Here is a 27828-nt window from a genome sequence, read left to right on the forward strand (position 1 = left end):
CTCTTAGAAACCACTTTTACAAGTCTGATTATAAATACAGTGCATCTGAAGAGCGCTCTTTACTTGCTCCACAGTTTGTCCAGTTACAGCCTTCTTCCAAAATGAGCTAAATTCATTACCACAAAATTATGTACACAATACCCCATGATGAAGGTTCCTGCTGACCTGAGTGACCTGTCAGGGTCGAGGCAAAGATGAATGCAGACATGTACTGAGACATCCTCGATGATAACCTGCTCCAGAGCACTCCTGACCTCAGACTGGAACAAAGGATTTTCACCCAAACGAACAATGACTCTAAGTACACAGCCAAGATAACAAAGGAATGGCTTTGAGACCACTCTGTGAATGAGTGGCCCAGTCAGTGACTAGCTGGGCACTGATGCGCTCCATCCAACCCGATTCAGCTTGAGAGGTTCTCCAAACAAGAATGAAAGGTGTGCTGAGCTTGTGGCATCATACTCAAAAAGACTTGAGGCTGTCACTGAGGATACCAAAAGTGCTTCAAGTACTGAGCAAAGGCTTTTAATTCTTATGTGCATGTTTTATGCACTTTTTCCGTTTTTAGTAAATTTAAAAGAATTCCAAGCAAAGTTTTTGCCCACTTTGTCATCATGGGAACTGTGTGTAGAATTTTTAGCAGAGCAATGAATTTATTAAATGTTGAAAAAGACTGTAACATGACAAAATTTGGAACAAGCAACAACAGCATCTCTGTGAAAGGAAACATGCTGTACATATAAAATATAAATAGGAATCACTGGATGGCGTTACCACCGACATTCTAATGAATGTTTGGAAGGACTGTAAAGTTTTCCCTTCACTATTTTTTCCCTCTCTTTCTCAGACGGTATTAACTTCCAAAAATGGCTCAAAATTAGTTTTTCTATTTTACATATAAGGCATCGTATTAAATCCTGAGATCCATTTTTCCATAGAGGAGAGGCTGGAACTTTAACATTAAGTTAGGATTTTACTTGGGCATACTACAAAAATAAATGAAAAAGCTGTCTTATCAAAAGATAACTGTCAAATAAAAGGACAGAAAATTTGAAATTAAAATTTCCCCCCACTGTGCCGCAAGTAAGAATGATACATCAGTGTCAGGACGGAATGTTCAAACACATCAGTCCCACAAAAGACACATGCAGGAAAACTATCTGGGAAGCCATCTCTGACAGCTTATCTACACAGTGATAAGGATTTCTGAGAAAGACTCCTATCATTGAATTTGCACCCTGGGCTACTAAAGGCATAAAGAGGAAACATATTTACATGAGGAGTTTGCATCCTGAACAAGGCCAGTGTACGCCTTTAAATATAGACAGCTAACATGCTCTGCATAAAGAAGACCGAAATGCAAAAACACAAACGCAGCATGCAAAAATGTGTCCTGGAAATGGTATTCCACAACACTGGAACAATAGTTGTTTGTGTGCTGTAGTAAAGAGAGAGTAGAATCTTTGTCTTTACTTCAGGAGCTGTGGGTTGACAAAGGTGATGATGTCCTGCAGGAGCTTGTAGCCTGAGCCAATCAGAAAGTAGGGTCCAAAGGCCTTGACGAGGGCGCGAAGGAAGGATGGCTGGTGCGCGACTTTCTTACTGGACAGCAGCACCTCTACTTCCTCTGGGCTGCTTTCGCCTTCTCCTCCTCCTGAGATGTGGTTGGTGGTTGACGGCGGGGGCTTAGCGTACGTAGCCTGGCTAGCCACACTCTCTTCACTGTAGGGGGGAGGATTTGGGTATTTAGGATGGGAATGAAAGAAAAAGAGCAAGAGATTCAATACAATTACATTTTATTTATATAGCACCAAATCATGACCAAATCATCACCTCACGATTTATATTGTAAGGTGAAGATCCTATGATAATACAAAAAAACCCAACAATCAGATGGCTCCTAGAAGCAAGCACTCGGGAGGAAGACTCCCCAGTAACAGGATGAAACCCCTGAACTAGGCAGAAAGAGGCTTTTGCACTGGACCTTCACCAGGACCCAAGCATAGTGATTGAATCATGTGAGGCCAAGATAACATGTTACTCAAGATTCAGAGGTGCTTTTTTCTGAATAACATCTGTTGTGAACAGATAATTGGCACAACAATTTGGATCAAAATGTTTGGAAGGAAAAGTCTAACTTAAGTTTCTTTAATGACACATATCCTGACTGTTTAACTACAGCAGCAGAAAGTGGCACTCTCATACTGATAAAGCAGCATGTTATGTGTCTGACTCCCTCTGCCAAATATTTAACATTTGCTAACCCTTTCAGCAGGCTTTCAGGGTCAGCACTGGCTTTCGTTAAAGCCACATGCTAGGCACAGGCACAGTTCAGAAACGAGAAGATGCTGCGCTTCACATGAAATCTCATACATCTTTGGCATTACAGGTCTTATGTTAGAAGATTTTCCATTTGTGTGCTGTGCTCGCAAAATATTTGTCTCCAGATTTTTAAAATATTTCAAAACAATTACTAGTAATAATTTGATATGAGTTTCGAAAAAGTAAATTAAACTGCCAGAGCTCCTGACTATCATTGGATTTAAATAGCTTTACCGTCTGAGGTCCAACCCCAACAACTAAATCTAACTAACTCCATAAGAATGCGTAAATTTTGACACATCAAAAAACTATTCACATTTGTTCCAAAAAAATGAAAATTCTGCCTTTTGCCTCCCAAATACAGGGTTATGGTGTGGTTAGGGTTACCACCTATGCTAACGTAAACCTCAGATCATAATACTGGGGCGATCGTGGCTCATAGAGTTAGCAGTTCGTCTTGTAACCGGAAGGTTGCCGGTTCGAGCCCCGGCTCGGACAGTCTCGGTCGTTGTGTCCTTGGGCAAGACACTTCACCTACTGGTGATGGCCAGAGGGGCCGATGGCGCGATATGGCAGTCTCGCTTCTGTCAGTCTGCCCCCTGTGGCTACAACCGTAGCTGCCTCCACCAGTGTGTGAAGGTGAAATTGAATGAATAGTGGCATTGTAAAGCGCTTTGAGGGCCCTGAAAAGCGCTGTATAAATGCAATCCATTATTATTAAAGTCAATTGTTCTCTTGGTCAAAGTGACTGCTATTATATCCGTTTGATATTGTACAAACTTTTCAAATGCTTTCTTAGCCAATCACTTTCCTTTGATGAAAATACCAAATGCATTTAGGAAAGTGTTCAACAAAAGATACAGGAGGTAATATTATTGACCTTTAGACGTCGTCTCAGGTTGCTAGCAAAATTTCTTCAATTTGAAGCTAGTTTAGCTGCAGATTTGATGTTGTTTATAAATGAGAAAAATGTTTGCCAGTTTATGGCAAACATTGGAGGAAACGACTGACTACTCAGTCCTAAATTGCAAAGACACTGTAACCCATTAAAGGATTCAACTTAAATGTAAAGTACAGTGAACTGTTGATACTAAATCCCTGGAAATGTAATAAAAAAAATCCCAGAAAAGCAGTAAATCACTGTCACGTACTGACTATAATTTACCATAGCTGATGAATCACACTATGAGAGCAACTGCCAATGTTCAGTAGCTAAACTGTTTTAGCTCTAAATTATACCGCATAAACAAATCATACTTCAGATTCCCTCTGCAAACCTGGATCCTTCCAGTGGCGAGCAGCGATGCAAACATCGGAAAGGGAGAAAACAACAACAAAAACTACAGCATTAAGAGTTTTTGTGGCTGTTGGTGGCTGCATTTGCTTAAATGGTATTAATGGCATTATTTGCTCAAAAGAAGCTCAGACAACTTCTGTTCAGCATACTACACAAAGTGTAATACAAGCTTAAAGCACAGGAGTCTGATTACAGCAGTGAAGTAAAGGGAGACTACAGTTCAGCAAACAACTGTTAACATGAAACAGGTTTACAGGTCACTACTGAAAAGGCCCTAACCAAACTGTTCCCTCTCATTTTACAAGAAGAATGCACAGACAGGAAAACTGCACAGAAAGAGGAAGCAGCCTGACAGAGGTCGGAGTTCAGCAAAGTTGTCAAGCGTGTTTGCTAAAGCGGTACAACGTGTAGCTGGAATGCTGTTCCCAGCCGGCAGGCAAGGAAAGTAATTTCTCCTGCATGAAGCTGAACAAACTCAAAAGAATAGAATCCAGCATCCTTAATATGAGAAAAGTCATTCACTTTGCAGAGCAGCGGGAGGTGGACTTAATCCTCACAAGCTCTGACAGTAAAAGCCCGAGATATTCCACAAACGTACAGGAAACATCAGAGCAGCGTTACTACAAACGAGCTGCTTTCCTTTATAATGTTGCAGTGCATTTCGTATATCCTCTCTGATGCCTGCAGACGCTCTCTGTGTGAGTTGTTGCTGCAGTCTGTGTGCATGGAGTTTCCCACAACTCTTTAAAGTAGAAACGGTGTGTGGTAGCTTCAGATACTGATACCCTCCTGCTAGGGTTACAAAAGAAAGGCGCTAGTAGTTTCACTTGTGCAAAAAGGAATGAACCTACGCCTGCATGCGCACAACCATACACAAAGAGCTCTGCCCTCTACGACAACATCCCTTCCCTTTTCTAGTCTAACAAAGAACTAATAAATCTGCCCTTCCTTTGAAAGCCTGAGCCCGGGGCTACAATCAGCTATGGCTTTTTTTAAATTCACATTATGTGGATCAAAGAAAGCATTTATAGAAATTCAAATTAGTTTATAAATGTGAACTCTTAGGTTTTCACTGACTGCTCACTGCTCAGACAGCTGGAATAAATGACAAACAGGAGAAATGCAAACGGTCTAGAGGAATACATGCACAACAAGAGAAAGGCACACAACAGAAAAGTCAGCGTGTTGCAGGAAGACAAAGTAAAAAGGTTTTGGAGTTAGCAGCCAAAAACAACACATTGTCTGTGTCCTTGCTTGGCTTCCAGTAACATTTTGAAATTGCTAAGACCTTATTCTAGCATCAGCCTTCTCCAATCATCAGATCAAGGCCTTTTAACTATTCCCCATTTAGAACAACACTTCATCAGCTCATCAGGCCGGTTGAATCCCAGTGAAAAGGGGTTTGTACAATTCTGATGAGCTTGAAAGTCAAGTTGGTATGACCACCTTTTTTTTCTCATGACCCCCAACACCAGCAGCCCCAAACCATGACAGTGCAAGAATTTAAAATATGGATTCATCACTCTATCGGACCCATGGACACTGATTTTCAGCCTAGTTATAAGTCTGCAGCCTTTTCTCACAGCTTATCTTCCTTGAGAGTGACTGAAGATAGTTCTCCAGGTTTAGTCTGAAGCCTGGAGAACTGTCGTGTAAGACCACCTTAAAAGACATCAAAGCCTGTCTTATTTTAAGCAAAACACAAAGAAATGAAGTGTAGCTCAAAGCTTTTAAGTTTAACATACCTTAACTTTGCCTTGGCCTCCTCCTTCTCCCACTCATTAAGGAGCCTGGGCACCATGACTTTGGAGCTATCGCGCTTGTTCAGAGACCACAGGTCTTTGGCCTCCAGGGGCATTTTGTAGCCCTTTACAGCCATACTGGGAAAGAGAAGCAGCAACTTAATTCAATCTGTTACATTAAAGCAATTCATTGCTACAAGTGTGACTGAAACAAATGAGACATTATCTAAATGGTTAAAGTGCATGTTTGCCTCTTTTTTCTGTTTAGTTTGCTTTGATTCATTGCCAACATGTAACACTAAAATTCTTTATCCCAGAGCCATCTTACCAATACATGTTGTCCTCAAAAATACTTAATTGAGTTTACTGAATTAGCTAATGATCATTATGTATAACTGGATTGAATTTCACCGGAAACTGGCCTCATGTTTTTTTCCCCCACAGAGATGCATGTCTATGCAAAAATAACAGATAATAATAATAATAATAATAATATGATATTGCAGTATTAAATAAGCTTAAGCTACATTATGAACTAAGTAATTATAATCACAGTGCAAACTACCCCCATGTTTTGACATCATGTGATATAGTAAGTAAACAAACTCTTCAGTGACAGGTTTGGCTGAACAGTGATTCATGAAAAATTATCAGGAAACAATATTTGTAGCATGGAGTAACGGTGCCAGCAACATTTCTTTTTTTTCTTCAAAAGGTATTAAACAACTAATAAACTGTAACCAATAAACTGTACAATGAAGGAGTAAATAACTCTTACATTTAGGTAAAGTTGAGGTCAAGCAATACTAAATAATATAGCCACAGTATGTGTGCATTAAAAAGAGGACTGAAGGGTTGAAGCACTAATATGAATGAAGGAATGTTAGCATGGTTTATGATGACCTTACATTTATTTATTACCATGGCAATTGCAGTCACTATGAGAGATGTGAACAAAGATCACACTTTTATCATTCTGCATGTTTGAACACAGTGAATACTGTGTAAACAGCCACTAACATAATGACATATATTATTAATTGTGGATTAGCTAACATAGCATGGAACAAGCTAACAGCAAAAGTAACAGCGATTTCTAAGCTTCTTCATTCATTGTTTTTTATGACTGCAAACGTTTTACATTTTACCACCAGCTGTGGTCGAGGTAAGTCGACACTGCTTGTTCAGTTTCACTGCGTTTATGATCACTGCAATAAAAAAGGAGAAAGGAAAGGAGAAACTAGCGCTAATCTAAACAACAATAGTATGAAGCTAAATGACTCTCAGGCTAAGCTAAGTGAGATACGTCCAAATAAATTAGATTGACTTAAATTATCCTAAAACATTTTTCTTGTTTTAAGAGGGCTAATCCATCTTGAGAAAAAGCCCCAAACTAAAGATTTAACAGACTAGCACGTCCTACTATATTCACAGAACTACAAAAACTGCTTGAAAAATGAATAGCAGGGTCTAAAGATGGAGAAACGAACACCTCAGAGCCTTTAAAGCCCCAAAACATTTAGTGTATACCACAAACTGTTGGTCTGTGGAGGTTGGTTTGGTGGCAGACAGCAATGTTAGCTTACCTTGTGAACCACCAAAAAGTGATCCTTGAGAGAAAACCTGCTGTAGCTTCAGGGCAAGGATTCTGGGGGAGGGGAAAAGAGGATGAGTGCGCATAATATGAGACCAGGGAGGTTAAATGAGGATAAAGAGGACATACTGAGAAGCCAGTAACAACTGAATTCAGTGTGTGACTGTGTGACCTGCTTTAACAAGCACAGAGCTGCCCCGGAGCGTGCTCAGACTTTCAGCTACTCAGAACACTGACTTTATGGTGTGAGCAGGAAATCACAAAAATTATTTATGAGCGGACTGTGACCGATGACTCACAGGGTCAGTGACAACATTGGAGAAGAGAGGAGGTTTCTCGTTGAAGCAGCAGAGAATGAACTCACAGACCACCATGCTGAAGTAGAAGTAGAAAGTGGTGAACCGCAGCTTATCTGTGACTTCGCCCTGTAAAGTATAACAAGAACACACACGCAGACACCAAGACATCAGCGTTTATCAGTTTTTGGGATGAGATGGCTTTTTGGAAAACACACCATGTCCTTGAAGTACCAGTCCACAACAGCAGTCACCTCAAGGAGTGTTTAAATCCTAAGCTAAAGACCCAACAATATTATATAGAAACCTCAACATTCACACGACCCCTGTGAGAAAGCCTTTGGCGACACTGGAAAGTCCAGTTCCCTTTTAACAAGAAGAAACCTCCAGAGCAACCAGGCTTCAGGGAGGGGCGGCCCTCTGTCATAACCTCCTCTAACAGATGAATAATGTTATTCCTCAACTGCACCTTTCAGACCTGCAGCTATATCAGAATTCACAGGTGTGTCTGGGTGTTGTCATTGTGTGCAAAAGGTTCTTTGTGACACATGATGATATGAGTTACTGCTTACAGCAATTTTACAGCTTTATGACAAAGTAAATGGAAATTTAAAAAAGAACCTTCCTTAAATTCTTATTCAAGTCCTATGCTTTGGTGATGAATGTAAAATTCACCCCTTGCAGTCAGGCAGCAGGCAGCCCCACCCATGCATTGCTACGATCATCCAGGAGAAAGGTAAGCATGAGTTGTAAGTGTGTGGGTGTTAGGAACATTCGCATGAATGGATGGAAGCTGACCGCAGGATATTCGTATGTAAACACCTTTTGACATATGAATGGAGGTAGAACCGTTGGATCTGTATGTGTGTACAATAGTACAATACTACTGGCAGCTAAAATAAGCATTGTCACAGTGAGCACAGCATGGGCTGAGGTTAGGATTTGGTTCAAAGGCTAAACAACCCTACAAGGTAATAGAATGGCTTTTCCATTCACTAAACATCCACACAGAGGAGAAAGTATCACAAAAGCCAAAAGTCTGCAAAAATCAGGCACCCCCTTTTTTGCCACTATTCAATTCAATTTTATTTATACAGCACCAAATCATAACAACAGTCCCCTCAAGGCGCTTTATATTGTAAGGTAGACCCTACAATAATACATGAGAAAAACCCAACAATCAAATGACCCCCTATGAGCAAGCACTTTGGCGACAGTGGGAAGGAAAAACTCCCTTTCAACAGGAAGAAACCTCCATCTAACCAGGCTCAGGGAGGGGCGGGGCCATGTGCCGCAACTGGTTGGGGAGAGAGATGGTCTGCCATGAACCAACACAACAGATGTGAATCTGAAGATCTCAAACGCATGAATGTTGTCTGGTGCAGTGAATTTGTATTTACCATTCAGAAAGCACGCTACGTTGCAGCTATCAGGAGAGATCAACGCTGGCACCAAGAAACAGAGATGAGACAGAACCTTGTTGAGGGTCACGGGGGGACACATTTAGCCATAAATCTGATTATCCTCCACATGTAAAAATGTGAATATGAACCCATGTAAACACGCTAATTGGGGTAAGCCTTACTCTGATTATTGACTATAATCCCATCATTACGTGCACGTTAACACAGCTTTTGACCTTTTTATAACAGAAAACAAGTATATCACTTAAAGATTTTATACAAGATTAACATTCCCCACATGACAGTCATTCCATTCTCTGTTCTCCACAATAATATTAACTCGTGAAAAAAAGAATTACTTGTGCATACATATATCAGACATCAAAGCCTTTCATATCCAACACTGAGGCTGGTCATCTTTTTGAGTATTAAACGACACCAGCCACAAACAGAAACATCTGCCTGTACAGCAGCTAAATCGTCCACTATTCTCACTAGGCAGTACCAAGTGTATGGTACCTGATTATAAATAGTAAGAATGGACCAAACCAGTAAAGACAAAGATTAAAAATGCTGCAATGCAATGCACAGTCTAGTTTTTATTAGGAGCAGTTTTGTTCCGTATTCATAACGCCATGATTATGAACAAATATAGATTTTTGCTGCCTTAAATAACACTAAATACACTCAGGTCTAAAATCTTGCATTATTCAATAAACTGCACCATTCTTCATCATGTGCACAACTTGCAATCAACTTTGACATGAATCTTTACTGTGTAAAAACAGCAGTTTTCAGCCTTTGTAGTACAACAGTTTAATGGGTCACTAATCAATTTCCCTTCTCATGGACGGGAAGCTTATCTGGGAGTCATGCAAGTCCTGCAGATTAGAGCCTTGCAATTGTTAAAACCAGAATTCGCAGAACTACTGGGTCAAACAACTGTTCTGCATCAGTCTCCACCGCAGCTCCATACTCCCTGCAGGGTTTGTTTGCTGTGAGCTGCAGCTCCGCTGGTGAGCGGTGCACACTGAAGGTAAGATAAGTACACTGGGAACAACAGGCCTACTATTCCCTTTTTGCTTAGTGGTGCCCTGATCTAACCCCTGCCAGAGCATCCACCCACTGTAAACTCCAAAACAACTCTTAAGACAACAAGACTGGGGGAAGGAGATTCAGACGGGTGAAAAAAGGGCACCAGGCAGAGAAGATGATGGCAGACAAGTAAAAGGTATTTGAGGGCAACGGCATGTTCTCACCTGGCTGGAAGCCTGTAGGATCTTGGAGCGGAAAGGCACGGTGGCACACAGCAAACACAGCAACCAAAAGATGAAGAGGACCCCCGAGGACTGGACCCCGCGTAACCTCTCAAACTGGATCAGAAATGTGGCCAACAGCTGAGAGGGAAGGAAGGGGTGGGGGTGACACACAGAGAGAGGAAAAAGGATTGGGAAGGGGTGAGGGGCAGAGGGAGAGACGGTATTAGATTAGCCATGACAGAATAACTGAGGGCATGTGAGGTAAACCACACACAAACTGGGTCAGTGTTTCAACTTTGGGTTAGATATGCTCCTCGTGGAACCGCAGCACTCAGGGCAGTTTACTTCAGGAGGACCGCGTCACTGTTTTCCTATCTGGCTTTTCAGTCAGCTTCTGCTACATTATTTCTGGTGATGGAGAGGTAAAGACAGACTTTTAAAAAAGACAGTGAGATCAAACTCGTGCTAATTACCAATTTAAGGACCGTCTTTAAATTAAGAGTGAAAGCGTAACTTGCTTTTCATCCTCTGTTAGACTTTTTCAGAGGTGGATCCTTATATCAAACATGCTCAAAATTTAAAATAATAACATCAGAGCTCCACCTACCTACTGTTCAAATCTTCTGTTTTCAAGGGGCAGCCAATCAGAAGAGAGTTGGCTTACAGGGAGAAAAACTAACACAGCTGATTTCAGACAGATGATGAACTCAGAGGCTGCATCAAGTCCCAGTGTAACGTAAATAAGTATTTAAGCTATTAATGAGCAAATGAACTCTGATAGAATCCAATAAGCTGCATGCTCCTTTGAGGATGTCCTCATTCAGGACATTCGGTACACTTACTCATTCTTGTTATCCTACTTTCTAGTCCGCCTACAGGAGTTATGCACAGCCGGTGTCTTTTTAGTGCAGTGGCTACACAGACAGTGAATTGGAAAGTGCATCTGCATCCATACATCTTCTCATTCACCCTTTGATAATGAAATTTTGGATCCTAGTAGACTATTGCACATTTCCAGATGTAAAAAGCATGTTAGGACTGCAATGCTGTCCATACACACAGCCTTTTCTTTTTTTAGCCGATGTGACTCACCTGTGTTTAGCAAGTAATCTTTTCCTTTTTCCTGTCTAAACTTAGTCTGTCAAGCAAATATTGGCAAATATTTATCACAGGATAAAAAAAGGCACAAAGGTCATAAAGACTCATGAACATCTACACCAAAAAACGTGCTAAAGTTTCAGAGGATGAGCAAAGTCATCATTAAAATGTTCTGCAGCAGTCGATTTCTTTTGTAAGGATTTTTCTGCCTTTATTAAATTCTTTCACCTCAAATCAACAAGGCCAGCTCTTTAAACCTCACAGCTACATTATTTTCACCATTCAGGATTTTTTCCTTTTTAAAGTGCAGACTGAAAACCTCAATGTCTTTGACTGAAAAGATTCTCTCATCTTTTCAGTCCACTTTTTTTCTTTTTTATTTCCTGCTGCTGCGTGACGTTTTTCATTTCAGTGCTTCCTGTCTAATTTTACTTTGGGCAACCATTGCAGTGTGCTTGTCCGACTTTTAGTGGTTCTAAAGGATTTCATCACCTTTTCCACCAGAAAACTTTCTCTAAACAGTAAATTTATGCCAACAATAACAACTGAAGTGATGGAACATTCCACTGCTGTGGAGGGGGAGACGAAATACAATTTTCCTGTCTAAGAGGAACCTGGAAAAAAATACAGCATCACCATTTACACAGTATCTGGCCTCAGGTCTGTAGCACTGGCCTGGTTAATGGATTTGTTTGGAGAAAGGAAAAAAAAAAAAAAGAGTGCATATGACTTTTCTCCTTTTACTGCCTACACATGTTTCTTTTCCAACTATTTATTTATGAGTGACTTATGTATGTATGTATGTATATATATATGTATATATTGTACTATTCTTAGTTAGTGTATTGTCTGTCTTGTCTTAATGTTGGTTTAAAATGAAGCACTGTAACAAAAAATAATTTCCCCCAGGGATCAATAAAGTATTCTGATTCTGATTCTGATTTAAGAAACAGAAACTGTTTCAGATTTGTTTTTACGTCCTGGAAAAAAAACTGTTTTGATTTGGAATAAGACATGCGACATTTGAAATTGCAACAACTTCACGATGGTGTAAACTGTTTATCACAAGACTGCCAGCTGTATCCAGTGTGACAAGGACATTTCTGCACATGTGCAGAAATGTGCCAGAGTACCTTCACTTCTGCATCTTGGTTTATTTGGTCCAATCTTAGATAACTGCATCTGAGCACTTATCACACTGATGGATGCATTTTGTTTTTAACATTTTGGGATTTAAAGAGGTAACATCAACAGTCTAACAGATCATTCATTTACTGGACATTAACAACATTAAACCACATGGGAAAATGTATATTAGCTGAACAATATATATGTTTGACCTTTCATAAACAACAAAATGTATCTTTTAATCAAGCACATGAGTTCGTAAACTAATCAGGTATTGAAAACCCAACTCAATGCCCGCTCCTCCAGTCTGTCTTGATCTGTGGCTCAAATGAAAGCACTACTGGGATACTGATTAGCTCCAAATGAGCTAAAAATTGCACCAAAAACTGCATTTCTTAAAATTGCCTCCAGAGCCTCGCTCAGTCCCATGGACTCCTGTGTTAAAACACCCAACTTTAAAACATTACAACACTCCAAAGCATGTGTTGACCAACCTGCTAATTTCCCTTACTTAACAACTATTTTGGCATCATTGTCTTTTTTTTGTATAACTCACCCATTCATTTGTCAAGGCTTACACAGTTAGGAGTTGTTTTATCTGCAAGTCTGCCAAGTTAGGCAGCTGTAGCTGGTAAGGCTCTTAGAGAGGTTTTAAACGTGTCCGTGGTGTTGATGGTTTTTGGAGCATTTTATTGGCATTATCTGACAAATAGAAAAGGCCACCAACAAAGTTACTGCTGCAGTTAGTGAGTGAAATTCTAGCATGTTATCTAGCACGTCTGACATGATGGCAAAGAGGCTTCAGTGTGGAGTCTAGGATTCATTTCATGGTCTCACGGGCACTGTGCATATCTTTTATCAATATTTTGTGTATTTTTTTGGGTGAATTGTATCAGTTCAGAGAATTTCCATTTGAAGCTGACTGTTTTAATGGCATTTTTACGGCCATCTCTATTCTCTTCTGGTGTGTTGACTCAGGGTAAGATCTAAAACCTGCAGTACACCGGCCCTCAAGGCCTGGAGTTGGACACCCCTCTTGTATTGTGTCTATAGTGTCCATGACTGCAAGTTGAAAAAAGCTGAACCATCAGAAAGTCTAAAGTTTTGCTGCCAAACCCTGTACATTTATGAGTGTGGAATGATGCAACTACAGGGATTTCAAATCAAAGTAGCATATATGAGTGTGAGAAACCCTTTTCTCTTGCATAGTTTCATTTGGTTTTCTTTTTGTTGTTGTTGTTTTACAAAAAACAGGGAAGTCTTTACTGTGGCATTATGTCTTAAATGTATCAATCGGAGAAACATTTCTGCGTTTGTGACCCGTGTCTTTGAAGTACAGCGATACAGGAATGTTTCCCCACTTCTTGTTACTTCAGGAAATCAAACAATAAATAGCTGAAATACTGATCCTTTGGATTTCCTGACAAAGACCAAATAATTTAGCTTTGGCCCACGGACAGACATAAGCAGGAAATGGACACAGAATTACACAGTGATTGCTACGTTTTCCTCTTTTGTTTTATTATTCTAGACCATAACTGCACTTAAGATGATTTAAAAAAAAGTTTGAGGCCTCCCGCTCCTTAAGCTCTGAGTCACATTGTTTGTCTATACAGGCTCCTCCACATCTCTGTGGACGTTTCTGTTTACACAAAACTCACTTATTTTGTTGTGCTTCATAGCCGAGTTACACTTGCTTAGAAGAAGCTAAGAGAAAGGATTTCAGCCTTTCACCCACACGCAGTATTTGAGTGTGTGCATGTGAACATGAACAAAGATTCGGATCACACATTAACTGGCCACAGCTGGTTATGGATGTGTAATGTCAGCTTCGATTTTCTGTTACAGTCATGTAAAAACACCTCTGGAGCACTGAAGGCAAGCTAACTGCCCATGTTGCTATTACACTTTATCCATCACACGAACAGCTGCTGTCATTTTGGCAAGCCAGTCTCCGTGACTCTTATCTTTTATCACTCAGATATTAATCTCTTGTATATGTGGCCTACATCAGCCTGTATTTGAATATGCAAAAAAACATTTGTATAATTCTTAAAAAAAAAAAAAAAAACAAACATATATATATATATATATATATAAAACATGATCCTCACCATGGTCATGCCAAGCACGAGTGGGGTTACATAGTAGATGGGCGGCTGATTGCCCTCGTGCAATGTGTAGAAAAGATCTATCCAGCACACAATCCACAGCAAAAAGCCAAATGCCTGAGAGCAAACCGAGAGACGAAGGGAGAGAAAACAAACATTGAATTATATAAAAACAAAGAAATAAGACACAGAAGTCAAAGCCATCAAAATATGAGGAGATTTCTGGCCAGTCTTGTGCTTGGTTTAGTTCGTTAGTTAGTTTGTAATATATTTATTTATACTTCAAGTTCTAGACGCTCTCTGCTGGTCGAGTTAATGTGATGATATATGATAACATGTATGATAACCTGAAAATCATTTAACCATCTAAAACAGAGAAACAAAGTACTCGGTTACTAAAATTGATATACTCTAGTGCAACCTTAGTTTGCAGGACGTTACTAGAAATCAAACACATAAAAGAGGCTTTAAAAACTGCATTCATAGAACATGAAATGCTCCTCTTTGTACTGCGGTTATACCATATATGAGAAACAGATTACATATTATTCAGTAATTATTTAAATAAATGAACACAATGTACAATTTATAGACACTAAACGTGAATATATGAAAGATAAATGTTGAATCTAACATGGTTCAGTATTGGACCCTCGGGTTTTTATTTTATAGACATGAATATACGAATTATCTTGCAAAATCTCACATATTGCAGTACCTCCCAACTAGTTTTAAACACAATAATGTGTACTATGTGACATTACCATACACTGAACTATAATAAACTAAAGTGATGAGTGTATGAAATGCTCTCTCACCGTCTTGAACCTGTTCAAAAGTGACATCATGATGTATCCTTTCTTGTTCTTCTTGAGACAGAAGATGTAGATTGGGCTGACAGCCCACAGATAGATGCACTGCACCCATGAGAGAACAGAGAGCTGAAAACACTCTGGGAGGTCAGGCCAACTGGAATTAAATGTCCGGTTGGATACCTGTGGACACAAGAAAACAGCGGTTTAGTTTACATGCCTACATCTCACTGAAAGACCCACAAAGCTAACACCTTGTCTAAACTGCACAAGCTGGAATCCCACCTCCACAACCTACAGAATTTAATCACACCAACTGGTTTCCTTAAGTTAAAACTCTTAGTAAACATCTTGTGAACATCTGCTCATTGCTACAAATTGGGGGGCAGGAAAACATGATGTGCTGGCCTGCAATAATATTAAATCTATAACTTCAAAGGTGACCAGTTGGTTAGCTACCCAGTGGAAGAAAGTTTTGTGTCTTTGTTTGTTTTATATCTGATGTTTGGATTTAAACTACACATATATATATCCAGTGAAAGTAACCTGGCATTGTGTTAATCACTTTCCTTAATAATCAAACTCAAATTCAATCAGTATGAGGATAAATGTCAGGATAATTTGGGGCTTTTAATAATTTCTTTGAACTGGATATTTAAAAACTTCAAATTACCATAATATTCACGATCATAATGGGTATATGGGCAAACTGCATTCAATACAGTTTTATTTATCTAACGCCAACAGGACTTTATTTTGTAAGGTAAATGTGCATTAATACTGTGGATAATGTTCACCTTGTCATTTTGACTTTTCATCCAACATTTTTTACTTTAAGATTAAAGCCTATCGGCCAATAATATCTGCCGATTGATAAATCAGTCCGCGTCTATTTGAGATGAGCCGACACTGGTCCACACACTGCACTGACGGGAAAGCAGAGTGCAGTCCACCTGCATTAGTAGCAATGGAGGTTAAGAAACATGTACAAAGTGTGCACCACTTCGGATAATGTGTAAATATTAAAACCTTTAGCATGACGTGTCAAAGACAGATGGCTCGTTTACTTGCAGCTGAAGAACAATATCTGATTAGCCCAGAGGACATCCGGAGGAGAACGCCAAGTAAACATTCGCAGATACGCAACTCTGACAATGCAGTTATGGTGCTCCCACACGGCTGAAGGCCCACCCACAGATCGAACCAAGATAAACACAGCTGCCAGCATCTAACCACTCTTCATACCTTGCCACGCCCATCTGCATGGCTAAGTGTGTGCTTGCGCATGTGTGTGTGGCTGTAGAATGTCCCTCTCCACTTCAGATAGTCTTAACATTGCTCAAGAGCGAGCAGTGAAACCAGTGGTTCTGCTAATCTTCTTAAAGATTTCCCAGACCGTGAACGTGAGCCTTATAAACTTGTTATTTTTAAACCTAAATTCATGAACTTCTCCCAGTGTGTGTTTGCAGTTTTTACCACAAAAAAATGTATGCACTTTAGCTCCAATAATGACAGGAAACTAAAAGAATTCTCAGACCGTGAATGTACTGTTTATCAGCAGGGTTTCTCCATTTCACAGTCCAAACAGAAATGAATTTTCTGACTCACAGGATGTTAAAGTCCACAAGCCAAAACAATAAGCTGTATTTTACCATCAGATACACATTTACTTCAGTACATTGTCATAGAGATAATAATCTATTATGTTTAACATCAACTTTAGGAAGAAGCTGCAGCAAAACTTCAGCAAAATTATTTTACTCAGTGTAGCTCAGTGAGTGAGCAGATGATCATATGCTACCATCGTGGCTCAAGAGTTGGCAGTTCGCCTTGTAATCGGAAGGTTGCCGGTTTGAGCCCCGGCTCCGACAGTCTCGGTCGTTGTGTCCTTGGGCAAGACACTTCACCCGTTGCCTACTGGTGTTGGTCAGAGGGCCCAGTGGCGCCAGTGTCCGGCAGCCTCGCCTCTGTCAGTGCGCCCCAGGGCAGCTGTGGCTACAGTGTAGCTGCTATCACCAGTGTGTGAATGTGTGGATGACTGAATGTAGTGTAAAGTGCAATACAAATACTGGCCATTTACCATATGCTGTATGATGGGACAGCAGTATTCCCCACTTTCCTGCCTAGATACACAGTCTCTATCCATAAAAGGCCAAAAGAATAATCTTAAAAATAAAAAAAATTTCACTCAGTGGTTAATCAATATAAACCTGAAAACAAACTATTCTAAATCATGCAGGCCTACAGACAGGTCAGTGACCCGCTGTAACTGCCAGTCTTTTAGGAAAAATCCAATTCCAACCAACTGGCAAGTGGTTGCAGCTTCCTAGCTCTTACTAGATGAAATTGGTTGTAAGAAGGCATGTGTTGGTGCATTAAAGACCGCCCTGCAAATGCATTGGTTGCTGCACACAGTCCTTTCTACTGAAAAAACATGTTTCAAAAGGTGCAGCTTTTACTTTGAAGGTAAACGTACTCCATTTCAGGTCAGCATCACATTTTTTCCTAGTTTCACAACCGCTCTGTGGTTAGTTAGCAAATGTTTGCAAACAATCATCTTCTATGCAAGCTAACCCTAACCCTGACCTAGGTTAGGTAATCTGCTAGCAATCACAAGGAGAATTTCTGTGGAGCAACTCTGTTGTCACTGATATCACCCAGCGACAGACAGCAACCTGTAGTAACCACTTGCAAACTGCAGGGGGAAATACACTTTCTTCCATAGTGAGTTGACGTTGCCAAGGAATCCCCAACTAGTCTCTCGGTCTGGGTCCAAAGAATCCAAAGTTCCAGATTTGCTGAAGATTTATCAAAATGTTAATACTACGAAAAGGAATCTGTTTGGGATTGTTTTGGTTTTAAACTGCTCAATGAAGCATTTAGATAAAAGGACACCTTGGTGCTCCTACAAGGACAAACAGATAGAGGGAACATGCTGTTAAATGCTCAGTATGCACAACCTCAACCCTGCAAATAAAGCTCGGACAGTCTCGGTCGTTGTGTCCTTGGGCAAGACACTTCACCAACAGCCTACTGGTGATGGCCAGAAGGGCCGATGGCGCAATATGGCAGCCTCGCTTCTGTCAGTCTGCCCAAGGGCAGCTGTGGCTACAACTGTAGCTTGCCTCCACCAGTGTATGAATGTGAGTGTGAATGAATAGTGGTATTGTAAAGCGCTTTGAGGGGTCCCGAAAAGCGCTATATAAATGCAATCCATCATTATTTTTATTATTATTAACAAAGAACACTGGGTGCTAATGGCATTATATCAGCTTCAATAGTTTGGACTGGTGTAACCAGTCCAAGCTCTTAACCCTGTATAACATACAAGTTGTCATTTTTAACTTCACTTTTTATGAAAATAACACAGGGAAGTGAAAGTGTGGCATGCTAATTAGTGAGAAGTGTCAACAGGTGGCTGTTGTCACCTGTGGATACAACTGTGTTAGCGCCCGTTTCCATTTAAGCTAACCATCTCCTGTCTGGACTAATACATTTATCACACAGGCATGAGAACAGCACCAATCTTCTTCTCTGGTTCTCTGGAACAAACAACTTTTTTTTAAATGATCCATTCAGGTTTATCTGACACATGGAGGACTACTGCAAGCAGATGTTACTTTTCACCTAAATGAAGTAGTGACTTCTGCATGCTTTGCATTGCAAATGTGCGCATGACACAGCAACTAATAGGTCCTCCTCTCCATTTCTCCTTTCTTCAGGTCAACCTGAGCAGCAGGACAACATATTATTTGTGTTCAGATTGTAGTATGTAAAACACTGCTGGTGTAAAAGTGTAAAAGTGGTGTAACTGTAAAAGCTTAAAATATTACAACTCTGTGTGTCAACTGATATTGATTAAGGAAAAACAAGTTAACAAAATGTGTTTTAGAAGCCTTAAGAAACACCAGAGGCTTCTATCAAGCAGGAGATTAATGAAAGGGAAGAGACAAGCTACTTTCAACACTGCAGCTGCTACTAAAGGCAGACTACCGGTACTAGACTTCATTCTGTTTCACAGACTTTCAAGGTCGTTGTCTTCGCACTAAAGACCTGAATGCTGAGACTTTAACAAAAGGCGAGATGTAAAGGTTCAGAGAGCAGGAGGATTTCTTTTCACAAGACTGAGATAAAATATTAGTAGAAGCAGAAGCAGACCGGAGTGTTAAACTGCAAGCCAGATAATTTTCTCCCTTATGAGTCTCATCATGTGGTAATACCGATCACACTGAGCGATAAGAGCCAGGAAAGATTCAATAGCGGCATTTGACTTAAACATCCTGGTACATCGGCTTCATGGTAATCAAATCAATCTGATTTATACAGAAGCTGCTCTCTCGACTCATCAGGAAACGTGTTATCTTTGACTAAAACCACAAAGAAGAAAATTGTGTCACTCTGCATGTCAATCACGCTCGTTAATCAGAAGTCATTAGCTATGAGAATATCCTGCTTAATTCTATTTTCTTAATCTTAGAATTACTAAATCTGATTTAGTGATCAGTTTGACCCAAAACAAGTGGATGAGACCATAAACCAGGGGTCTCTGGCTTAAATGAGCTGTGGGCCACTGCTGGCACTGTCATCTCATTTCAGGGAACTTTGCTGTTCAAGTAGTACAAAAAACTAAACAAAGAAAACACACACAGAAAATTTAGTGTTTTGTTTGTTTTTGAAATTTCAAATATTGTCTACGAAGACAAAACTGCAAATGCAAACACAATTTTCCCCTCACTCTTAACCAACTGAAGCCTTTTATTGAACTACCAAATAAACAAATTGGTCCTCTGTTTCTGGCCACACACGTGGCCGCACTTCTGCTATAAATTTGTTCGTATTTACCAAAGTAAGAATGCAGACTTAAGTGTACACATTAGTTTCTCACTGATAGTGAAAGCTGTTTTCTCTACAAAGAACTGAACTAACACAGCCAATCCCTCCACATGTCTGTGCTCCCCACATGCTTGTTGCCTCCATATTAAATATTTTGTTGCTTTTTAAAGAACTTATTTTAACATTGCACTCAACAACGAACAAATCCTTCCTAAAAAGAAAAAAAAAGAAAAGTAACTTCAAAGGCCAAATTGCATTTTATTTCTTCAGGTCAATGTATCAGCTCAAGTAGGGGTGACGTGGGCCGCAAGTTTGGCTGCTGCCATAAACTGATCAACAACATCAGAAGACACTGCAACAAGTAACAAGATCCTGGTGGCCATTAAAAAGAATGCAGCTTTAAGGCACTTCACGCTGGCTTTCTTTCTAACACTAGTATAGAACAGACTGAATAAGACAGTATTCATGCCATATTAACATGAACAAATAAACAAAGTAAAATCACTAAACCACAATGACAAACATTCTAATTAAAAGGTCTTTTAACAAAAATTTTAGCCCCCTCTCGTCTTTTTTTCTTGAACTTTTGATGTTGTAAAATCAAAACACCCTGTGAATCCAAATAAATCATTTGCAGAATATCAGAAAGTGAAAAGCTTTATATCTGAAATTATGGAGCAATATAAAAGATCACTTTATCACCTGAGCTTCAAGTACTACTACTTTCAAATACAACGAGCGATGCAGCTTACAGTAGTACAAAATCTCTACTGTACATGCTGGCAGTTTGACTTTTAATACAACCAGTGAGTCAGAGCTGCTCTTTCCTCGCTGAGACTCGCTGTCTAATTTGTTTAGACTTGTTGCAACGTGTGCTTTTAAGATGACTCAGTATGGTGACACAGTCATTCTATTGCATACCCCCATCTGCCCCCCAACCTTTCAGTGATTTAATGAGACAAGCACATGTCAGCAACCTCAAAACTGAAAATCTCAGCACTGTGACTTAAATATCCAAGTCACAAAATCACTGAAGTGAAGCTTTTCGATACATTTCACATCACTAAATGATTAAGGCCTTTGCTAAAATACTTGACTGTCGCCATGTCAAAATCAATTTTACTGTCAAAACTTGAGGTGATTTATAAATGGTTTATATTGCAACTGAGACTAAAATGAAAAATGAAAAGATTTCAAATGAACATCACTTGAAGTGACACTAAAAATAGCCACTGTTGGTAAAATATAGATTGACAGTAAATTAAACTGTTAGCTGTAAACTGATAACAGAAGTGGGAAAAGCACACACGAGTGCCTCTTCTAGCAGAATCAGATACTTGCATTAAAAAAACATTCAGCTAAAAGTTGAAACTACCGATTCAACTTCTTCACTCAAGTTAAACTGAAAAGCTTATTTTTGCCAAACTAATTAAATCTCATGTCATAATCGAATAGTATCAATACAAGGAATAACAATTTTATGCATAATTTTTACATCTAATCCACTTAGTTTGACCAGAGAAAATCCGCTCTATTTGCTTCTGACTACACTGTAGGAGGGTGAGTGGTTAAAGTGAGATTTGGCAGGTGTGCACCACTACCACCAATCTGAAGGTGTGAAAAATGAGTGGTGGTGCAGCATGGGGTCACAACGATAATGATTTCTATTGTGAGAAGCAGCTTTTCTGCACAGGTTGTGATCAGCTGATCGGCGTTGCTGCTCTTTGTGGATTTCATCATTAGAACTTATGTTACACAAGCCATCATGTCAAATTTCCCATCCCGAGTAAGTATAAAGCTACTGTGTGTTCAGTCAGTGAATCGACATCATCAGCTTAACTGAACATGAGCGCTGTAGAATCATGAACACAACCTATGGATAGTTTGGCTCTTACCAAACTACTTTAATCCCCGATTTATAAATCATACACACGTTACATACTACATTCTGACTTTGTGATCATTAACACAAACTCTAATTTTGTAATAAAGCTTTTATTGTTGATTAGCAAACTTAACCTCATTCTCATGATGTCTAATATTACAGGATCTTAAACTTACCTTGAAGTTAGTTTTATCTATTGTAACTTTTCACCAAAAGTGAGTTAACTGCCATTACTTTACTAAAGCGAAATACATACTTAAAAAATAGAATTCCGTTACTATTTAATTTTCTGTAACCATTTACGATCTAATAGTTTTTTGTTTTCTTTTAATTAACGCTCATTCAGGTGTCCAGAGATTTAATATCAAAGGTTTGTAGGACCTTTGATCAACACATCAACTGAAGATAAAACTCAAGCAAATAGCAAAATGAATATGGAAAAAAAAGAAAAGAAAAAGCAGGACACAGACCACCATCTCTAGATTTGGAGTCTTGTGATTTTTCCACTAGCATCCCACCTGCCTTTTTGAATACTTAAAAACATAAGAACAGCTATAAATATTATTTAGGTAAAATATTTGTTCTCTAAAATAATCCACTGAAACAGTCAAAACTACTAACTAAAGCTAAATGAGCTATCAGTTCACCATTTAATAATGACGATGGTGATTATAAAGTGCTATCACTGAGCTGTTAAGGCAGTTTATTCAATAAAACACTGTTCTAAGAGTGGAATGCTGAACAGCTTAAGAAGTAATGGAGCAGAGCCACAGGTGGCGTCTAATTTTTTTAATTCATCCTTTTTAATCCTGGTGCTTACAGTTGTTATGCTAGTAGCAAATAACTGAATATGCCTACTTCCTAACGCCACATTCCCAGATGTTTTTCCATTTTCCCCATGTGTATTTTTTTAACCAATGACATCATTTGAACACATTTATGAAAGTGGTGAATCTCAAGCTTATTCAACATTTACTATATACATGCAGTGTTTTGGTTTATGGTTTAGTGTTCATTTGATTTTCAGAAGCATAAAATTATCAACAAGCCTGATCAGGTAACTTACAGTGATACACAGAATACAATTATCTACGGCAAAAAAAGGATCAAGCATCTGGCACGCTCGTCTTCTAAGTACCTGTAGCGACATGCCCAAAGCAATGCAATCATATGATTTGTTTTGGCACAATCTAACTTTCTTACACAACCACATGCGCTTAAGATCCAGCCTTTAATTTTACAATGAATTTTAATCCTTAGACTGCTTTTTATCAGCAAAGTGGTGCATGCTCATCTCCTTATGGAAATCTTGGACATCTGTACCTGTAAAACTGTCGTTTGCATAGCTTAGCATAAAGACTGGACTTAAGGAAATAGAAAGCCTGGCTTATTTCAGTTTAGTTTTCATACTGTATGAGTATGAAAAAAATGAGTTACCAAATGGTAACCGGTGAGTTTTAAATGCATTAGGCCCATTTTGATGTGGTGGTAATTCTGATCAAGCACTTTGCATGTTTTCCTGTGGTTATGAAACTGCACTTCAGATGTGTATGAACACAGCTTGGTACACTTTGCCTTGGGGAGACAAAATTGCACTCTGTGCAGCAAATGCATTAGGCCTGTTTTACTAACCTCATTTTGTTGCTAATGACTGTAAATATAATGTTGTGGCTCTGGTTTCATACTTTAATTACATGTGGTTTAATACAATACACCAGGGTACTGAAAGCCATAGCAAGGGAATTACTCGGTACTGAGACACTGCAACTGTTGTGCAGGGGAATTGTATTAACTTGTACTTGTACTTGAATTACCATCAACCAACACAGTTTAGTCAGGCTTATGCTTTCTAGTGTATCTAGAGGTTTGAGAAAATCAACAGGCCATCTCCATCTGTTCTCTGTTACACTGAAAAGCTGTCCAGCGGTATGAATGGGAGGCTGACGACAGTAAAGACTGCAGGGGGACAGGAACTGCTGCTGGCTGTGTTTGCTTACACCGACGCATGGAAAACATTAGCATTTTACCCATGGATCTTTGGTCTGTATAGTGGGCATTGCTGAAATAACTTAAATGCAGACTACAGTATAGATTTTCATATTTGGAGCAGATAAAAGATGATACTTTACAGATGTGTTGCGTAACTTGGGGGGCAAAGGGCCTTAAAGAAGATACAGCAAACCGTAGAGGAAAGATAAATCGGACCAGCCGGCTGAGAGAAAACTGAAAACATGAAGAACTCTGAGCGGCAGAAAGACTGCTGTTACACTTTAAACCCACAACGTTATGGGTTCACGCAGAGAACCACATTTATTAAAACATGGTATCATGAGCCTGTAACCTCCCTTACTCATTCAGAGCTGTTAACCAAGACTTGTCACAACTGTGTCGATTACCAGCTTTTGCTGACTTAGCAGTCTCTCGGTTCAGGAAGTAGACACTGCATCGGGGGAATTTTTCCTAGGGCATCATTACTTCTCCATGCCAGAGTGGACAGATATAAACTGACATTAAAATACCGGAATTCATAATACACATGTAACTACATTTTTTTTCCTACAACAAAAAAGCAGAATTTGTTTTTAAGGAATTTAAAAAAAAAATCAGACTTCAAATAGCAACAAGCAACTTCCACTCCATTGGGCACCACTGTCACAAAGTTTAGATCAATTTCTATTGTACAGCAACTACTTGAGGAGGGATGATTAGTTTGGAGCAAATCGACTAAGGATAACATATTTCCTCAGACTAATCCAAAAGTAAAAAGGCACAAATGTGCTGTCACATAGACTTTGGCAATAGAGCTAGGAGGCCCTCATGTGTTACCACAGGGCTACGTCCATCCAACCATCCAACCTCTACCGCTTGTCTGGGTCCATGTCACTGGGACAGCAGTCTAAACAGATGCCCAGACCTCTCTCCTTGGCCATCTCCACCAGCCCTTCCAGGTAAAGGTGTTCCCAAGCTTGCCGAGAGATGAAATTTCTCCACTGTGTCTGCCCCGTCTCCCAATTGGGACATGCCTAAAACACCTCAACAAGGAGGAGTAGTAGCTCCACTCTCAGCCTCTCCTGAATGACCGAGTGCTTCACGCTATCTTTAAAGGAGAGGCCACCCACTCTTTAAAGAGTGGGCGATCTCATACAATAAACCAACAGATTCACTTTCACCCTCACCACAATCTGTCAATCTCCCAGTCCACTGTGGCTGAGATACTTGAACTCTTTCATCCTGAGGCTTCCTAACCTGGAGCAGGCACACCAACGTCAACAACAAGCTATGAGGTAAAACAAAAGTCTTTCTTTTGTCTGTGCAACTGGTGGCAGACAGATCTGCACAGCAGACCTGAAGGGATTGCAGGCTGATCTAAAGATTGCAGTTATAAGGTGATTAAATATTAATAGGATGTCATTTTAAACTGTTGGTTACTACTGTTAAGATGGTCAGCTGCTATATAGCTATAAAAGGCTGCCAAATGAGATGGAGGATAGAAAGCATAAAGGCCAATACTTTACTTTTATGGATAATGAAGAATAAATAATGTAAAAATGAATGAAGAACAAATGTGCACAGTAAGTTTCTTGTCAAGACACACTGAATGCACTAAGCACATCTGCAGACTCATCACCTCATCAGTACTCTCACTTCCCTGCAGCGTGTGACAAGGGTTTAAAAGCTCAAAAACCGCTACGCATTCGATGTCTACAGTTTAATACCAATACAAGAACTTCCTCTTTTTCAATTTCAATTCAGCTTCAGCCTCGTAGTATCCAACCTCTGCCTAAGAGCAGCACATGAGACAAACTATTCCAGCCTTACACAACAGCTTACACTACACTTTAAAGTCTTTGAGAAGACGACGCTCAGCTCCTGCACGGCTGATCTTCCCCACGGCACTCAACTGTAATCCAAGCTGCTGCTGACAGTTTGAGTTGTTGGTATATAAGGCTGCTGATAAATAGGCTTTGGATCAGTCTGATAATGTGTGCGCTGCATACCATGCATTCTGTCTGACTGTGCTACGCCCTCCTGTATGAGTATGGGTTACAATAAGTGGGCATTTCTTCATTCTGGCCGAATACACATCAGGGTGACATTAGTGTAATAACCTTTACATGCGCATTTAAACCTGCCCAACCTCAGCTTTGATGCTTACTTTAATAAAACTGACAGAGGTTTTAATAAAGTGCTGTGAGGCAGAAAAGTTCTTCGCACTTAATCAGTTATTGTTGCCACTGCTGAACACGTTCTGGCATTTTCATTTATTTAAATATACTTTGAACTCGGGGAAACTGCAGAGTTTCTCACACACACACACACTGTACCCTTTACTTGGGCGCTGCAAGAACACTCACACTTGAAAACATCCAGTCGCTGATAACCACCTAGCTCCAGTCCTTTTGGCCGTCTGGTCAGGCCATTGTTGTGGTGGTCCCTGAAATTAATTCAGCTGCTTCTCTGGAAATTCACCATCCACCACCGTGCTACCGTATCCTTTAGCAGATCATCTGCCACCATCTAACCCTACCCTTAGCATCCTCCTCCATCACACTAACCCTCCTCGTGTCCTCCTTTGCTATATCCATGAATCTTTCTGTCCTCTTCCTCTTTTCCAGTCTAGCAGCTCCCTCATCTCAGCCTCGCCTTTCAAAGTTTGTCCCCAGTCTGCTCAACCTGAGTCGTCCCTCTGATGTCCTCATTTACAATCCTGTCCCTCGTGGTCACTCCCAATGCTGGCTTTTAATAAATAGCTTAATCGTGAAGATGTCATACTTAGAAAATGTCCATTAAGCCATTTAAGCTAATCAATGTGTTCAATTCCAATTATCTTTCAAGTAATCAGTTCAAAAGCTTTTTTCTTATTAGCAGCCAATATAGTAAATACTGGAATGCATCTATTTTACTTTAAACAGAAACATACAGTTATTATCTATATTTCTTTTTTATGTGTACCCAAAAAGCATTTTCCGCATTCAAACTTCAAACACTGTTGGGAAAGGTTCAGGAACATTCTGCAGTCCTCCTTTCTCTATTCTAGTACAAATAAGGAGACAGTCTGTGTCAGAGGGGCTGCTGCTTCCAGAAATACTCCATTTGGTTTAAGTGTTTAGGCCGGGGTCGAGCATGAAGAGGCAGCGCACAACTAGACAGAACACGACAGTTAGCAGCTGTATTCTCACAATGATACACAACACAGACTTTGTACAAGGGAGGTTATCAAAACAGTACGTAACACATTACAGTGGGGCAAAAAAGGATTTAGTCAGCCACCGATTGTGCAAGTTCCCACACCTAAAATGATGACAGAGGTCAGTAATTTGCACCAGAGGTACACTTCAACTGTGAGAGACAGAATGTGAAAAAAAAAATCCATGAATTCACATGGTAGGATTTGTAAAGAATTTATTTGTAAATCAGGGTGGAAAATAAGTATTTGGTCACCTCACCTCAAACAAGGAAAATCTCTGGCTCTCACAGACCTGTAACATCTTCTGTAAGAAGCTTTTCTGTCCCCCACTCGTTACCTGTATGAATGGCACCTGTTTGAACTCATCATCTGTATAAAAGACACCTGTCCACAGCCTCAAACAGTCAGACGCCAAACTCCGCCATGGCCAAGACCAAAGAGCTTTTGAAGGACACCAGGAAAAGTATTGTAGACCTGTACCAGACTGGGAAGAGTGAATCTACAATAGGCAAGCAGCTTGGTGTGAAAAAATCAACTGTGGGAGCAATCATCAGAAAATGGAAGACATACAAGACCACTGATAATCTCCCTCGATCTGGGGCTCCACGCAAGGTCTCATCCCGTGGGGTCAAAATGATCATGAGAACGGTGAGCAAAGATCCCAGAACCACACGGGGGGACCTGGTGAATGACCTGCAGAGAGCTGGGACCAAAGTAACAAAGGTCACCATCAGTAACACACTACAACGGCAGGGAATCAAATCCCCCAGTGCCAGACGTGTTCCGCTGCTGAAGCCAGTGCATGTCCAGGCCCGTCTGAAGTTTGCCAGAGAGCACATGGATGATACAGCAGAGGATTG

At 40.0% G+C, this 27828-nt stretch overlaps 1 protein-coding gene across 2 annotated transcripts in view; it reads right to left on the reverse strand.

The window, feature by feature from the left end:
* The window catches only part of abcc3 (ATP-binding cassette, sub-family C (CFTR/MRP), member 3), a 54969-nt gene that overhangs the window by 21740 nt on the left and 5401 nt on the right, over positions 1-27828 (reverse strand). For both annotated transcript variants that reach the window (XM_082544045.1, XM_082544046.1), the window contains exons 2-8: positions 15069-15245; positions 14254-14367; positions 9914-10051; positions 7255-7380; positions 6948-7009; positions 5365-5499; positions 1474-1722 (exon numbers count right to left, since the gene is read on the reverse strand). In XM_082544045.1, the coding sequence (XP_082400171.1) occupies positions 1474-1722; positions 5365-5499; positions 6948-7009; positions 7255-7380; positions 9914-10051; positions 14254-14367; positions 15069-15245 (1001 nt within the window). The remainder of the gene's footprint in view (positions 1-1473; positions 1723-5364; positions 5500-6947; positions 7010-7254; positions 7381-9913; positions 10052-14253; positions 14368-15068; positions 15246-27828) is intronic.

Source organism: Aulonocara stuartgranti (assembly GCF_965226115.1).
Source record: "Aulonocara stuartgranti genome assembly, chromosome: 8".
Lineage (NCBI taxonomy): Eukaryota > Metazoa > Chordata > Actinopteri > Cichliformes > Cichlidae > Aulonocara > Aulonocara stuartgranti.